The sequence below is a fragment of the Vigna angularis genome, chromosome 1 (genome assembly GCF_016808095.1).
Source record: "Vigna angularis cultivar LongXiaoDou No.4 chromosome 1, ASM1680809v1, whole genome shotgun sequence".
NCBI lineage: Eukaryota > Viridiplantae > Streptophyta > Magnoliopsida > Fabales > Fabaceae > Vigna > Vigna angularis.
The window spans coordinates 40,073,794-40,091,427 of record NC_068970.1 but is presented as its reverse complement, the minus strand read 5'-3'; the positions used below and the strand labels follow the sequence as shown (position 1 = coordinate 40,091,427).

The 17,634-nt window shown below is 33.5% G+C and overlaps 1 protein-coding gene and 1 non-coding gene across 3 annotated transcripts; both read right to left on the bottom strand.

Moving 5' to 3' along the window:
- Positions 1-2,891: 2,891 nt before the first annotated feature.
- Positions 2,892-5,391, bottom strand: LOC128193315 (F-box/kelch-repeat protein At1g67480-like). The gene is made up of 2 exons (XM_052877702.1): positions 4,510-5,391; positions 2,892-3,821 (listed from the first exon to the last, which is right to left on the bottom strand). The coding sequence occupies exons 1-2, from the start codon at positions 5,046-5,048 to the stop codon at positions 3,194-3,196; spliced, it is 1,167 nt and encodes a 388-aa protein (XP_052733662.1). The 5' UTR covers positions 5,049-5,391; the 3' UTR covers positions 2,892-3,193.
- Positions 5,392-5,498: 107 nt separating this feature from the next.
- Positions 5,499-6,674, bottom strand: LOC108319922 (uncharacterized). Of its 2 annotated transcripts, none has more exons than XR_008248863.1 (3): positions 6,575-6,674; positions 6,332-6,496; positions 5,499-5,566 (listed from the first exon to the last, which is right to left on the bottom strand). It is a non-coding gene; the product is annotated as an uncharacterized LOC108319922 (transcript). The 2 variants fall into 2 exon arrangements; XR_008248864.1 differs by having other exon boundaries at positions 5,522-5,552.
- Positions 6,675-17,634: the final 10,960 nt, after the last annotated feature.

Below are 17,634 nucleotides of genomic sequence, written 5' to 3'. Positions count from 1 at the left end.
ACATCTAAATCAGACATAAAAAAGGTATTGAAGCTATTAAATCATTTCAAAAATATTTGATGTGGCTTGGACTAAAATCAACACAGATGGAGTTGTAGAGGTTGTTTAAGATATGATACTCGTGATAGTATTTTTAAAGGAAATTAGAGCAAATACATTAGCAACTTCAATTCTTTTCTTATCCAAAACTTTTTATATGTTGAGATTATGATAGTCATTTTAAATATTGAAATATCTTATATGAGTGACTATAAATGTGAGTGAATAAGTATGATGGTTCTTTGTTGTACCGAGTTTTTTTTTCTATTATGATTATTCTCTAATCACTTGTGTTGTGTTCACATGTGATGATGATTTACTATTACTAGAGATGGGGAAACGAGAATTTGTGAAGATTTGGAATGTTCACTTCTATTTAATTGCACAGATTTGAAGAAATGTATCATGATAATCCGTCCATTTGTGTATCATGCTCTGAGGTAGGGGATTTAAGGGTATTGTTTATGTTTTTACTTATGTATCTTTCATTTTCAAGTGTTATCCCTAGCAAGTTGTGTGTTTTCAGTGTTCCAACCAATTTCTTCTCTCGTTAATTAATAATTATAATAACAATAATAATAAATAAATAAAATTTATTTATTTAAACAAAAGAATTTTAGTATACTTGTTAGATATATTATCTTTATTTTATATTTATCTTTTATTTTTAGGTAGTTTGTTATTATTTCTTATTTATATTTCGGGCTTATCCCATATTTCTTCTTTTATAAATAAAGAACCTTACGTGTATATTCAACACAAGGGGAATTAATCTCATATAGTTTTTCACTATATTTAATGTGGTATCTAGAGCCTAAGGTTCTTTTAAGGAAAAAATTGTTTGTTGCATTTGCCATTACACTTGTCGTTGCTGGCAGCAGCACCACCTACCATCTTTAGAGCTTTGAGATCGCTCTTTTTTCCCTCTTTCAGATTTGTCATGCGTGGTCGCACGTCCTGTCTCCCCTCAATCAATTTTTCAAAGCATCAAGGTTATTCTTTTTCCTTTTTCAGGTGCCTTGATTGGAGAATTTAAGATTTTTAAGGTTTCTCTCTCTTGTTTATCCATGTCTTCTTTCGCTGTTGTCTCTTATGACCACTCTGTTGTCACCATTGTGTTTGACTCGTCCATATATGTTGTTTTTTTAGTGGCAAAGATGGCATTTGTTCGTTTATTTATAGCCATAGCGGCTCTTCAACAATGACCTATTTATCCATTAGATGTTATCAATGCATTCCTCAACGACGATTTGCATGAAGAGATTTACATAGAATAACCTCCTAGATTTGTTGCTTATGGGAGTCTTCTGGGTTGGTATTTTATCTTCCATGTCGTTTTTACGAATCATTAACAATTTGGTGTTACTTGAGTGTAGAAGTAGATATTTTCACTAAATTTTTATAAATTATATTAATAACAAGCTTGATACATACGATTTGTATGTATCAAAGAGGGAGTGTTAGATATATTATTTTTATCTTATCTTAATATTTTATCTTTAAGTAATTTATTATTATTTCTTATTTGTATTTTAGACTTAATCTATATTTCTTATATTATAAATAAAGAACTTTATGTGTATATTCATTAATCACATACCTAATTTTTCACTATATTCAACATTACTAAATAATATATTGTATTAATTATTTATTATTTTTTAATTATATTATTTCAAATAACTTTTACCGGAAAATATATTACTTATAAATCTCTCACAAACTTCTCTTATAAAACATATTTTATTTTTAAATCCATCCACTTACTGTTTCCAAAATCATTTCCCTCAAATACACATACTTTATAAAAATACACAGTTACCTGATATATAAAATTGGTGTGTTTTCCATTTTAAAAATCAAACTTATTTCATAAATAATAATAACAATAATAATAATAATGTTTAAATGCAATTATTATTATTTTTAAAATTAATTTAACACTGTTAAGTTGAAAATCTTTTTAAACTGTCAGTTTAAACTTTTTTAATTATCAAAATTTCGTAGTAAACTGTACCAATAGGGACCGGACACCAAACAGACCGGACATCCACGTAACCACAATGGTCCAAACACACTACCCTTCTGCTCGCCATCAGGAAGGGTCGAGCGTGATAGGCCGGACGCCCGTATGTTCACGATTACGCAACCTTACCGCTTGCCACCCGTAGAAACAACAACTCGCATGAAGCCGACCGGTCATACCGCCAACCAACCAGGTTGCCTATATGGGCCGGCCGATCGTAAGGCCAAACTTCGCGAGACCGGCCGACTACATCGCTAATTAGCTAGGTTTAAGGTAAGTAGTGGTTAAAAGTTATTGGACTGAATTTGGACCGTGATTAACTTTTCACTAATCCCAAACCTATAGCGAAAACTATAAATACAGATCCAGGGTGAGTGGCAGATAGGTTGCATTTACTGCATATTTATTACTGTTCTATCGAAAAAACCATTGTTCTCAAACTGACTTTTGACATCGAAGAATCTTTCACAGGTCTCCCATCCGCGCATAGAAAAGAAAATCGAGAAGGTAAGACAGAAAGTCGGACATACGAAATACGAGCAGAAGAGGACGTGGAAGCATTGGACAACTCAGCCCCTCACAACCGAAACATAAACAATACTACTTTTATAATAATCCACCTTCATCTTCAGAAAGAAAATCACATCCGTTAAATTTTCTTAACTTAGTCATTTGGTTTCTTCTTTTTGTCTGCTATTACATGGCCTTTATTCGCACATAGTTCAATTTAAACAACCACTGTTCGTGCAAATGCCTGCAACATAAAATATGAACATGTGCGCCCCACTACAAAGATTGAGACACAAGTCCAACAAATGCATAAACATTTAAGTAGCTCTCAATATCTCATACCATTACTTTCCAATTACAAAAGGACATACAACAGAAAAAAAAAAAAAAAAATTGCTCGCCATAATTTCATAATTTATTTAAACTAGCTCTGCTCAAAGTTGATGGCAACTTCTTGAGTGAAATTGTGGAAATGGTCCAAGCACAAATCAGAGATATGGCAATCCATGATAAAACTACCAGGAACGAGCAAAAACAGAAAATTAACATCTAATCCTATTAAAATAGCAAGGGTTCAAATCTCTCTCAAAGTCTCTAAACTCAGAAGCAGACAAACTTTCATGCCCTAATAGTTACACTGCATAAGCACAAGCCAGATGGTCTTATATCAGAAGTCTGCCATTCAGATCCTGGTGCTGCACTTGGATCATACAACAAAGTCCTATATGAAGGCTCCTCCTCCAGTGAGAATAGCAATAACTTATCGTCCAATATCCCAAACCGAAAACCAATGCTTGAACTCCCTGTCAAAGGGACTGGTACCATTTTCCATGAATTGTCCTCTGGATTGAATATTGCCAACTTACGCTGGTTTTTCCACTCCGTACAGAACAACTTCTTTCCCAGCACTGCATGAGCAGTGACCATCACACACCCATTTTTCATCTCACACCAGCCATGCTTCTCTGGGCTGTACACATCAACAAACTTGGAATTTCCAATTGTAAAGCTTGACCTTCCACCCATGACATAGAGCTTCCCTTCAAATCCACAGGCAAAGCAACCCCATCTTGGGCGACGGAGGCTTTCTATTGGCGTCCACTTGTTGGTATCCGGATCATACACCTCTGCACTGGAGAGGCTATCACCGTTTGCGCCGTAGCCTCCAACAGCATAAACTAAGCCATTCACTTCAGCACAAGCAAAGTCATACCGAGCCACATTCATATTTGACAATCTGCTCCAGCTGCAATTGCAATTACATAGTTTAACAATAGCACTGTGCTCATAGAACATGTAGCCAAATAAAGATGCATCACATGGACAAAATGATGCATCTTTATCAATTATAAAAGTTAGAGGCTGATATATTGTCAAGCAAATCTCATGTTTCAACGTTGCAATGATTTTTTTAATCTTGAAATCCATTTTAAGTCCTAACATAACTGGGAAACTAAAATCATACAATACAACAAGTCATTTTCTGTCAAGCCATTCCAAACTTTCCTAGTTTATATTTCCTTCCTACTTTATAGTGTTTTCAGTGAAACAGTTGTCACAGATAAAACATACTTGTTACAATAGCTAAAATCTTGTATCAGAAAGACTTCTAAGCATACACAAACAGTCCCTTCAGTTCTAATATCTAAAATCAACACAACACCAGAAATGGATATATTATAATGAACCATAAAGAACTGGCAGTAGGATTATTTTCACCCCGTATAAAGGATTACAGGGTCGAAAAAACAATATAACAGGTTTAAATCTCTCACCAAATCACAAATACCCAAAGGTTTCCCGTGCGAGAGTCTCATAAGTACACCAGACAACTAAGTTAAGTGCCATTTATTAACTCAATTCTGAAGGAGGAATTATAAAATGAAATGTAATAAGTACCAATGTAAAGGTAAGTTTACAGCAGAAAAGCATACCTGTTGAGGCAAGAATCATATTGATAAACCTCTTCTGAGACAGATGCAGTTCCGTCAACTGATGAACAACCAGCCATAACAAGGAGCTTTCCATTGAGAACCACCACTCCAAAGCCAGCCTTTGCTGGACCAGGCATTGATGGAAGAGATCGGCGATTATGTCCCAGACAATCCATGACCTCCCAATGGCTCCCTTTTCCTTTGCTACCAGCTGTTAAGATATAGAGCCATTCCTCGTCCATCCCAGCCAATTTTCGGACAGTTATAAATTCTTTGCTTTGAATAAAGCCTCTCCATCTCTTATTTACACCGCCCATGGATGGGAAGTTAGAACGAGGCACAAGTGCAAGGCAGTGCTTTGAAACATCATCAGGCAGCCCAGGTAGAATGGGGCTACTACAATCTTCATCATCATCTACAGCCTCAGACCTCACACAACGATTGCTTTTTGTAGGGGTTGGTTTATCATGGTTGGCCAAATTGGGAAAACACATATTTGGGTCTGTATATCTCTTCTTTTCAGCCACAAAACCAGGCATTTTTCAAATTAGCAAACACAGATATGACGTACCACAAAGACGTAGAGAAATTTTGTTGGCGACCAATCAACCAAACAGTGTGAAAATGTCTTAATGAATACAACTAACTAAAGGAATTCATAATACCCTTCACCAATTGGGATTCTACAAGACCATGGCATAAAAGATGTTGCACAACGAACCACGTGAGCAGAATATGAAGACGACTTTCTGTGCTTTATCCAATCTGACTGTAGTTCCATAACAGAAGTTATGCTCCTACAGTAATCCTTCTTACTTGTGTTCTGCCAATTATATCTTAAGCTTCCAAATCCGTATTTACCCTCACACATTTCCCAAGTATCTACAAATTAAGGCAAGGAGTTGTAATATTTCAAAGCTAAAAATTGAAATTAACCAATAATACTCATTAAAAAAAAAAACTGTAAAGCCATACGAGAATAGGCCATAGAACTCGCAAGCCTTAGCCACCAGTGACTTCCATTCCCTTTAAGTCCATATCAGCTGAAAGAATGAAACTGAGTAGAGGGAAAAGTAGCAGAAGATTAAGAAAACTTCAAGTATTTAATTGAGAAAAGGAAACTCAAATTGAAAAATATTCAATTTGCAGGGTAAACAAAAGACAAATAAGTGTTCCTTTTACAGATATTACTCGAACAAGAAAGCATAAAAAATGTTTGCAAACACCGCAATCTAGAAGTATAGACAGGAATTAACCTTTAACAAAAGTACACCTTTCCGTGTACCTAGAAAGTCCATAAGTTTGATCTCGGAACAAAAGTAAGTTTTTAACAAGAAAAATAATCTTTTGACCTTATTGAATTAAACGTTGGGCCAGATGAAATCATAATCAAATAAAACAACTCAATTGAAAACTACGAAGAGTCAACTGTACTCTTGCACGAAAACCCGGAGCAACATTAGCCAATGGATGCGTTGATAAAAAGAAATGAAGCTAACAAGAGTTCCAAAAACAGCATAAAAAACGAAAAACACATCCCTTCACTGCAAGGGATTCATTTTGATTTTATTGGTACGAAACCACAGGTATCCTCCATGGATCACGAGGAGACAATTTTGTTTGAGTCAAACAGGATTAGGACCACTATAGACAATAAAACACTTAAATACAATTGCACATTCAGAGGTTGAATCCAAAGATTATGAATTTGAGATTGGTAGTAAACATAAAGAGTCCCTAATAAATTTGCAAGTATCCATAAAACTCAGCTGTTGAGAACAAATATATCAATGAGAAACAAGAAGATAAATGGCATCCAAACCAAATCTGAGGTTTCAGAGACACGAATACACGTTTTCAGCATTGTCCTTGGGTTCTGAAGAGAGTACACACAATTCTAAAACCGGAATCCTAAGTAGCTACAGTAACGCAAGAGACAAATAATTAGAGTGCGTATGGAAATCGACAGAAACGACACTTGGTAGATCTGTAGCAAGAAAAAAACAGAAATTGTAATAATAACAAAAGCAAACTGAAAAACGAAAAAGAAAGAAGAGGAACTTACAAGAATTATAATGAGCTTGAAAGGGAAAAGGGAGTGAAGGGCAGTTTGTGTTGGAAAGGAGAGGAAGAAGATAGGAGTGGCGACAGAATATGAAGCAAAGAGGACTTTATAGGATTTTTTTACTTACCAAAACGGTCTGACACAAGATATTTGGATAATGCTGACACATTTCACCACGTCAGGAAGAACAAGTTTATCTTGACAAAGTAAACACTGAACAAAACTTACACAAGATAGTATCTGCATACTTTATGTTCTTTCTTAATTTAAATTTAGAGTTTTATATTTAAAATGTGCATTATATTTAAAAAATATAAATTTTTTAAATCAACTATATGTATAATCCTGTATATAAGTTTTTTTTTACGTCTACTCGTCTACCTTCCTAAAATTAGGAATTGTATAATATATAATATTATATATTATAATATATAATATATAATAATATATTAATAATATTATTATATATTATATATTATATATTATAATATTATATATATAATAATATTATAATATATAATATAAAATATGTGTATTTATTCTAATAAAATATATGATAAATATTAATAATTTGATTATATGATATAGTGACATGATAAGTATACTTTTATATCATATATATAAAAGAAATATATATGATTAATCTTGTTAAATGGTATATTACTACTATTTTATCATACATATAGTAAGTTTTTATTATTTATTAATATTCTTTAATATTCTCTATTTTATAATAGATTTTATAGATTATAAACTCTAAAAATAAACATGATATTTTTTTCATCAATCATAATACTTTTTTATTAACTTGAGTATTGAAGAAACTTTTATGAGTAGATCTTTTTCGTCAAAGTTATTAAATTATTAGAGTCATTATTTCGACCCTGCCACATGTCTTGTACACTATTCGCCAAATCCTACTAAGAACGTTTGGCACTCACTGTGGGTTTGTGAAACTTGTCCCATGTCCCTATAAGATTTCTATATCTATTATTGTTTTCGTACAAAATCATATATTACATACAACATTACACAGTACATATTTTATTCATTTATAAATCCCTACCAATAAGGTATAAGTATAAATCCTTACTAACTAAGGTAGAATACCTAAGACCTTTTATTAAGGGATCACATATCTGTTGTTAGTTTGAGGATCCATATCATTCATGAAGACAAATCCAGGTATGCTTCCGTATTAAATTTTACCATGAATATGTGTATGGGTTTGTTAAGGATAAAATATAAGTTTTGGATTATTTGATAGCATTATCTTCAAATCAGGTCGTAAGCATGCTTCATGGTCAATATGTAATTAGAAGAATCTTTCCAATACCCTCTATCACTTATGTGCTAAGACTAATTCTCTAAAATGATTAAATTTACTTCTTTTGTATGCTTGACCATGAAGCAATAATAGAATTGTATCCATTACTCTTCTTTATGCCCCGAGATTTGAGGAATGTTATTTTGACACTTCATATCTTTTCTACATCAATATTTTATTATGATAAAATTCATTTATTGAATATTTATAGAGAATTTATGTCAAGTCGATCTCAATGGTAATCACGCTAAAGAAAAACAAACACCGCTAGCCACAACTTAGCTCTCGTGGAGTGTCTCAAATTTTATACTTATACTATGGATGACATGTTATCATGGTCATTTAGACACTTGCACCCTTTTGAAGCTAATGGAAGTATATCAGGGATTGATTTCATGTATGAAAATCCATGTGGGGCTCAATACAAAATCAAGTTGACTTGTAGGGCACTTTGAATTCAAGATACATTTCTACATGCAGCAAGGGCCCTCGGTTTCTTTTGTTTGTCAAAGTCCACCGTCAACTTCAAGTCCTATATGCTCCACCAAGCCAACAACATCAATCGTCATTCAAAATTTCAAGAACCATTGTAATAGCCAAGTTGAGCCTCAATGCCAAGGGAAGATAACAAATAATTTATTTTCAGTAGTGTAACAAGGAGGCAACAACTTGGCTCTTTGGAGCCTAATACACCAACTCAAAGACAAAACTTTGATGAAGCTCACAATGATAATAACTTCCAAAATAGTCTCGATTATTATGACCACAAAATTCTATCGATTTATAACAAAAAAAAAAGATATCTGGAAAGATGGTTTACACATCAATTATGTTAATTAAAATGAGAAATAATATTTTAAATAGAATAGGAGTGTAGCATAGTTGGTTAGAGTTCATTGTTATGGATTGGTAGCCATGTGTTTGAATCTTGCTTTGTGCATCATATATGTTTAATATTTTTATTATGTGAAAGTCTTATGTGTATTAATATTTAGGTTTAATTGCTTGTTTTGTCCCCAGTTTGGTTGAAGTGTATCAAGTTCGTCCACTCTTTTAAAAAAGTTACAAATTCGTTCACACGTGATTTAAAAGTGTCAATTGCATCCTAACATAGAAAAATTTGTATCAATGAAGTCCTCTCCGTTAAATATAGACTAACGGTGTTAACTGATTGATGATTCACGGTATAGGGTTTCCGGGAACAATATGCAAGGAGCGAAAACTGATAAAGACCCAGAAGGATAATCAGAATTGGGAAATTGGGAATCTTGCAAGTTCATATTGGGAATCGTGTAGGTTGAAACTGCAATTCCATGTCACCCAACATTTCATTCACATGTTATTACCAATATTGTCACTCTTTTGTCACGTTTCAATTTTGTACTGCCAAATATCAATCAGTTAACACCGTTAGTCTGTATTTAACGGAGAAGACTTCATTGATGCAAATTTTTCTACGTTAGGATGCAATTGACACTTTTAAACCACGTGTGGACGAACTTGCAACTTTTTTAAAAGAATGGACGAACTTGATACACTTCAACAAAAGTGGGGACAAAACAAGCAATTAAACCTAATATTTATAATAATGAACTAATTAAAGTTAGGATAGTGAAATTAACATGTTAATTAAAGTAGTTTAAGAAAAAATTAAAATAAAATATTATTATTTTGTTTGAAAAAAAATTAAAGTGCAATAGTAATTAATTATAGATCTTAAGTAAGGTGCATCATGATTATATTATATATATTTAGAAAAGAAAAAATATGGTAACTTATTCTTTTTTTGTAATATATATATATATATATATATATATATATATATATATTATTGGATTTAATTTATTTTCCGTTCATATCTGTTTATATATTTATATTCTATTTTTATATTTATATTCCATTTTTATATTGTTTTAAACATCTATATATATAAATTGTACTCTCTCCTTATCATTGAATAAAATATACATTTTTCATTCTTTCTTTTCTCATAGCATGGTATTAGAGGAAAATTAATTCTTGATCATGTTCTTCCACAACAAATTTTGCTACTGCCAAGATCTTTATCTTCTACCTTTCGTTCTTGGCTTTCCTACAATTTATTCTCTTTCTATGGCTCCTCCCTTTGTTACTTTCGCATCGTTATGTTTCATGTTTTGACTTTGCTTTCTAGGGTTTTCAATGAGACACAATTGGGTGATTTAATCACTCGTAGCCCTGGATTGATTTTTGAGGAATCTGGAGGAGTTTCCAAAGATTTAGGTTGTGAAATTTTGTCCAATTTGAGGTTGTGAAATTCAATGGCTTCTGCAGTTGTTCCTTCTTCTAATAATTCTCTGGCACAATCACATTCCTCAACTTTGGAACTTTCTCAAGAGAAAATTCATGGTCTATTGGCACTTCTTCCTCAATCTAATCTCACAGTCACACATTGTACCAGTATAGTGAGTTCTCACACTACTGGAAAATTGCAAATTACAGACGGCATATTACCGAAGGCTTTTAAGCCCTCGGTATTGAGATAATTACCGAAGGCTTTTAAGCCGTCGGTAAGGTTCGCGCTAATTTAAGTCTCAATTTGGGGTTTTCGTTCCCCAATTTGATTTTATTCACTTGCACGCTTTCGTCTTTGTCGTGCCTTTCTTCACAGACTTTCCTCTGTTTCTTCACACCCTTCCCTCCATTTTTTGACGCTCCCTACTTTCTCGGTTAGTGACTGGTGGTGGTCGTTCACGGTGGTGACTGGCCTCCTTGATCGTGGTTCGTTTGGTGCGTGGTGGTTTGGGGAGTCTCGGGCTACGGTTTTTAAGCGGGTTGGTCGCTACATTGAGGGCTGTTGGTTCTGTTTGTTGAGGGACTTTGTTGGAGGGGCCGTAGTGGGCTTCTGTTGCTGTCGTGCTCGTGAAGGGCTATCTCGGTAGAGGTAAGTTCCACAGAATTTCATTCTCATGTTCATATTGTTGAAGCCTAGACAGTGTTGCTGCCTTCATCTACTTTTCATTCACTTGTTAGTATGTGATTGAAGGAACGTGGTTGAGGGATTTCGTTGGAGGGGCCGTTGTGGGCTTGTGTCAGTGTCGTGCTGTACAAAGGTTGCCATCATCAAGTGCTATCTTGGTTGAGGTAAGTTGTGCGTTTAAAAATTCATTATGAGTTACAAATTTTCTGGAATGTGTATGATGTTCTTCTGGAATGTGTATGATGTTCTTGTGGCAGCAATGTATGTGGTTGTTTGATTGAGAAAGTTTATTGTTTTGTAATTGAAATGAGGGGCAAGGCATTGGCATGCCAGTGAGAAGGTTAAAATAGCCTTAGCCGTAGTTTATTGTTCCATTGTATATGCTGTCTGGATTATGGACAGTGAATTGCCAGTCTGGAACATACATTCCATAAAGTAAAGCCAAGTAAACAGCAAGTATGCAAGCCCCCACTAGCCTGAAATATTAACAAATAAATGTTCAAAAGCATATAACATTAGCCATTAACCAGAACCATACTTTCACGGACTAACCAATGCCAATAGTACAACTTCAATATTGAGAGCTGGGTGGGTGGATCGATCTTGTGCACTTCTTGAAAATATCTCCACAAGTGCCACAACCAAATATGCCAGAGCAATTCTCTATAATGGTTCAAAAACAAGTATTATTCCTTTTGTATCAGACTTATCAGCTAAAATATACTCTAATAGAAAATGAGGTGGAAAAAATTATAAAAATCACCTTAAGGATGCCACACCACCTTATCTGTTTCATGTCAACACCATATGTTAGATTGTCCGGAGCATGAGAGAAACCACCTTCATCATTGAGGTCATCCATCATATCAAAACAAGGCATGCCCTAGACTGTTACCAGAATTAGATTTGCTAAAATGAAATCTAGAATCAATTATTATTGCACATTATAGAAGAATAACTTTCACAAGACCGAGTATATTTCAGCAGGGAGTAATGCTCAGTGAAATGTACATAACATAAAATAAGAAGTTCCTGATTCCTTTTCTCACCTCCTCTTGAACAGGGGAACTCTTTAGTTATGCTGAAAAAAGAGGGCAAAAGGAAATGTGTGAGAAAAACTAACCTTGCAAGAGCAATCCCCAGAAGAGGAATTTGAGTGTTCTAACCAGAACCTTTTTTACAGCTACAAGTCTATTTGGTATTCTCTGTAGAGAAATGGAAGCATAAAAAAGGGCTGGTTTGAATCAAAAAGAAGAAACAAAAGGAACATAGAAAGTAACGCTTGAAGCATTCATAGCCACCTATTTTCTCATTCGCAGCTAACCTTGAGAGCCAGAGGAATGGCCATCCCCACAATGAACAAAAAGAAGGGCATGACAAAATCAGCAATGTTAAATATTAAATTTGGTTGAAGTTTATAATATAAGAATCTACTAGGAAAGCCTCAAAGCTTATAATTATATCATACATATAGATGAAAAGCCTTCCATGATATTATGAGACACTTTTCTAGAAAGTTTAAGAGAAACAGAAGAAGATCAAGAAAACATACTTGGAAGATCCCAAGGATCGTATTTGTAAATATCAATTTGGTTGATGAGGTCGATGCTGATGGGTTTCTTGTGAAGCTTCCTTTGTAGATAGAAACTAACAAGATCTTCATCTGTGGGATGGAATCGAAATCCAGGAAGTGGGATTTCATCGTCATCCACACACCCATGATGATCATGATTGTTGTTGAAATTTTCGTTCACACCCATCTTATGTTATTTTTACTAGAATGCAAAATTTGTTATTGAAAACAAGTAGGAGATATCATATACTGGAATATTATTTCTTGATAGAAAATTTTAAAAGATTTGAAAATCACTTTTGAATTGTGTTGAGAAGGAAAGGTGGATAGAAGATTTTGTGTTGATTGGTACGTGATGGGGAAGAGGAACATAATATAAATATATAATGTAATCAACACCTAATCATAACTCTTCTCTAAGATACTATATTCCATATTTTTAATAATTGTAATCAAACCTGTATTTGTTTTCCAGCAAAGGTTTGATTATTTTATCTAGTTGGAACATGTTTAATATCTTCTTTCCTGTGTTTCTGTCCAAGAACTTCTTACCATCAAACTTGTCACCAATAACACCATTTGGGAAGGGAAGAAAAATAATTAATATTTGAAAACCTCATGATGACAGCTTGCAAGTCCGGAAAAAAACAATGCTGCCATTTAAAATATATGATATGAAAGCCCATATAGCAAACACAACACCATTGCTTCTGATAGCTATGCCTTTTGCCAAGCCTTGTCTGAGTCCTAACTTTACTGAACCTTGTAGAGCATCAAAGAAAGCATCTATGGTTTTGCTTTCCCCCCACAAAGGAGTAAATTGTTCTGATGGAAGATATTGCTTGTTCTGCCACTGTACTAGCCTTGTCGTATTCTTCTCTCATCTTGCTGGCCAACCCCATTAGTGTCCTCCCATACATAAAACCAGGGATCACAAGTAGAACCACGAAAGGGAACCCCACAAGGGTCAATCTCCATAATAATGCAAAACTCACTATGTAGCTCACCACAAACATAGAGGCATTCATCAAAAAATTTGGAACCTATAGTTTTCAAATTTGGGAGAAACTGTTAAATCAAATGATGTGACCACACACACATAAGACACAAATGAGTAGATCTCAACCACATCATCTGTGAATTCTTGTTAAGATGTAAATTTATTAAAAGTTTTACAGTAGTAGCATGTTACATCAGCTTAAAGTAGTAAAACACTTTGTTTACGACAGTGAAGTAAAACACTTTGTTTAGTATCAAAATTGAAAGGTCAAGAAAAATACAAGTTACTGGTTTTGGTTTTTCTGCACACCTTTTCACTAAGAACATCCTGAATTACGAGGCTGTCATTAGAGAAATTGGTGATGACCTCGGATGTGCTACTGACATTACGAGGCTGTCATTAGAGAAACTGGAAATTACCGAAGGCCTTAGCCCTTCGGTAATTACCGAAGGGCAAAAGCCCTCGGTAAATGTTAGCGACAAGGGATTTACCGAGGGCTCTTTGACCGTCGATAAGCCTTCGGTAATTACCTTTTACCGACGGTTTTTGGCTGTTTCCGAGGGCTTTTGGCCTTCGGTAATTCCCTTCTTTTTTGTAGTGTCATAATGTTTGAAATTGGTTTTATCCAAATGAAGTGTATGATTTCTACCCACTTTGCATCTCTTTTTTTGAAACGCATGCATAGAGAAAGTAGGTGATGAGGATGATTGGGTCGAGAGCGTGAAGTGGAACTTTGGAGGGACCAAGAGTCATAAACACATGCCAAGGCATCTCAAGATAGAGGAATAGACCATGATGCAAAATTAAAGGTTCCACCACCTTAGTAAAGACAAACCCAATATTTAAAATGTTTGAGCTTCCTTCCTTTGAATCATTTTTGAATGAAAGTGACCCGACCAATCTTTCTAAACTAATCCATCTCTCTACAAAATCTTCCACCCACACTTCACTTACACTTTTAAGGTTTTAAGTAAACTGTTATCACAACCAAATGCTAAGAAAGATCCACATCGTATCCTATCGTGTAACATCTTTCAACCAAACATTACAGTGAGGAACAGAATCGTAAAGAGGAGGGAGAGAAGACTGGTCAAGATATGCTTCATTCCATTTCCACTCACAATACTCTTTTAACTTTGTTTCCCATAAAAGGCTTGCCAATTCAACGATCACAATCAAAGGCCTCGCCATAACCTTCAACCATGAAGACCCTTCACCCTTTAGACTCAACACCACCAATTCACGCTTTTTCAGGAAGAAAAAGGGCACCAAAATCCTCGAACCCTTTTCTTCTAACTCGTCCAAAGTCAAAATTTTGTGGGATCTTTCAAACGCCAGGTACGAATCTGGTCCTGAACCCGTTCAAGGCTTTCACATTGTGATCATCATTGACTCAAAAATTACCCTGGTTCTCGATGACACCACGTGCTTCAACTTCGTGCTTCCAACGACACAAGGACCCACATCTCACCTCGTGCTTCAAATTCTTCCACGAACCCGAACATGCACCCTCGCGCTTCTAACCCGATGTTCTTCACTCATAAAGCCTCGCGCTTCGAATCGAATCGAAGAAAATAACGCTTTAATTTTTTCTCACACGAACACGAACCCTAATAATACGGAGCCCCGATTTTTTTTTCCCAAATCTCATTTGCATTTCTGAATTGCAGGGGGCTGCACTTAAATATTTACATTTTCCCCACTTTACCCTTCCCTAAATCTGATTCAACATTTGTGCAATCCAAATTTTTAAACAAAATTCATTTTTAATGCCACGTGAGATTAATGAATACACTTTTAATGCCACGTAATCCAAACTTAAACGACCGTTTGTCCAATTTGACAACAAGCCTCTAATTGCTTCAATTTTACAAAAAAAAAAGACTTAATTGAAACACCGAAAAAAAGAGGAACCTATTTGAGATTCTGGACTAAAATAGGGACCTACCGAGACATTAAACCTTTTTTTATTTAAGAATGTAAGATTATGGTTTTAATATGAATTGGGTTGGTTATAGTAATATTATATATATTATTTATAATATAATTTTACAATTATATACAATTATAATATATAAATGAATAATTGTCTATTGTAGTGTTTAAAGACTTATAAATTTGGATTTCTGCAATGATATTATAATTTTACGATCCAACAAGGCCCATTCGATATTATTGTCCTAAATTGGCTAAATAATATTAATAGAAGTTTTACATTATAGTTATGTAATGTAGTGCTCATTTTCTACTTATAATAATGGAGTTTTGTGTTTTATTGAATGTATATTTTACATTTTGTCTCAGGTAAGATTTGATTTAGAATGATAGGGTTCGGTTCTTAGGAAAGGTTTTAACTAGTAATTGAAGATGCACAAGTGATAATTGATTTTCAAATGCATTATATGAAGAGGTATAATTTTCAAAATTCTCTACTAAAAGGTAGGAGAAAAAAAATAAACTTTTCAATATTTATAGTTTAAGAATGTTTGAACATTTTGGGATTTATGTGGGACAGATAAAATTATTTTTGGTTCGTAAGATATATATTTTTAAGAATTTACGAGTTTATCATGCAAGGATTACATTCAAGTTCTTCAAGAAATCATGCAAATGATGATTGACCTAAAGATGCAAGTGGAGAAAGCGCAACAAAGGCCTGAGATAGCACGTTAGGAGCCAGAGAAAATGCACAAGAAGAATAAAGAACTACCATAAGAGTTCCCGTCCAATTTTGAGGTTGAAGCTACTCAACGTCAATTTCAAACATTTTTTTTATGAAGGTAATGAATTAACCATTTGTTCATCATCTAGTTTCTAAAATTAAGCAGTTCACCATCTCTCAAGACTTGGTAGCCCATTTAAAATATTTTCTTAAAATTTTCCTAAAAATTTATTTCATAATTAAGTTGTTAACATTAATAATTCGTATACAAACATTTTAAAATATTACTATCCAATAACAACTCCGACTCAAAATTATGTTGCTTGATTAATAATTCTAATATATTTTATTTAATGGATGGTATTTTTAAAATAAAATTATTTTATTTTATTTTAATAATTCAGAAAAATATAATTTTAAAGTTATTATTAGGTCAACATATTTTAATAAACCAAAACTTTACAAGACCTTGATTACTTTAAATATAACCTAAAATAGAGATTTTTTTCGTGATTATCTTACAGAATATCGTTTCTAATATTTTCCTTTTGAAGGAACCAGCATTAAGAGCCAGATACCTTGAATTCCATCTACATCAATGCTAATCAATGAGAGTGATGTTGTTATGATGAACAATTGGTGGATATGCACTGTGCCCTATCTTCTTTCTGTGACTTTTTCCCTCTAATTGTTGACATTTGTGGCTTGTAAGACCCTCATTTTTTTTAATTTAAAACTATATAATACTAGTGGTAGGAAATCACCAGTTCGAGATTTTACAGAACCTTTTTTGTCATTTTTTAACAATGAACATCTACTGTTTTTATGGACAAAATTTACTCACTTTCCTCTCTATAAGAGTTTCAGATACATTTAATGAAATGTAATTTGTTAAACGTCACATTTAATTAGATATTGGTTTTATGCTATTTTTATTTCGTACCTCATTAATCTCTCCTAATATATTACACTATTTTAAGATAAAGTATATTTTCAGTTGTTATTCGTGTAAATTAAATTTCAAATCTTGATTTAGAGACCCAAATACTGATAATGTTATTTGGGGTGAGAAATAAATTGGTATATAACATCTACAATTTGTGCAGTGTAGATATCCGACAAACTTGGTCATTATTTTGGATGATAATTCTTACCAATATCATAATGAAAAAAATATAAAATAATAAAGTATATTTGAAAATAATTATAGAAAAAATAGTAATTGGGTTTTACAGAGAATATTTATTTGTTGAAGTTGTTTTCGTCTAACTTACCTCATCTATATTTCTATCATAACGTGATTTTAGTTTATAAAAAATTACACTAATTTCTTCTTCGTTGAAATAATATTACATTTGACCTCCTTCCTATTTCCTGTCCCTAAAAAATTTCTACTGAAATTAATAATATAGTGACACTTGCATCACTTGTTCTATTAGGGATTTTACGTTAACAAAGTTATCATGTGATGTACCCACATCTCTTTAATTGTCTTATCTTCTTCATTTTAACTAAGCTAAAGTCACTAACATGTTTCTC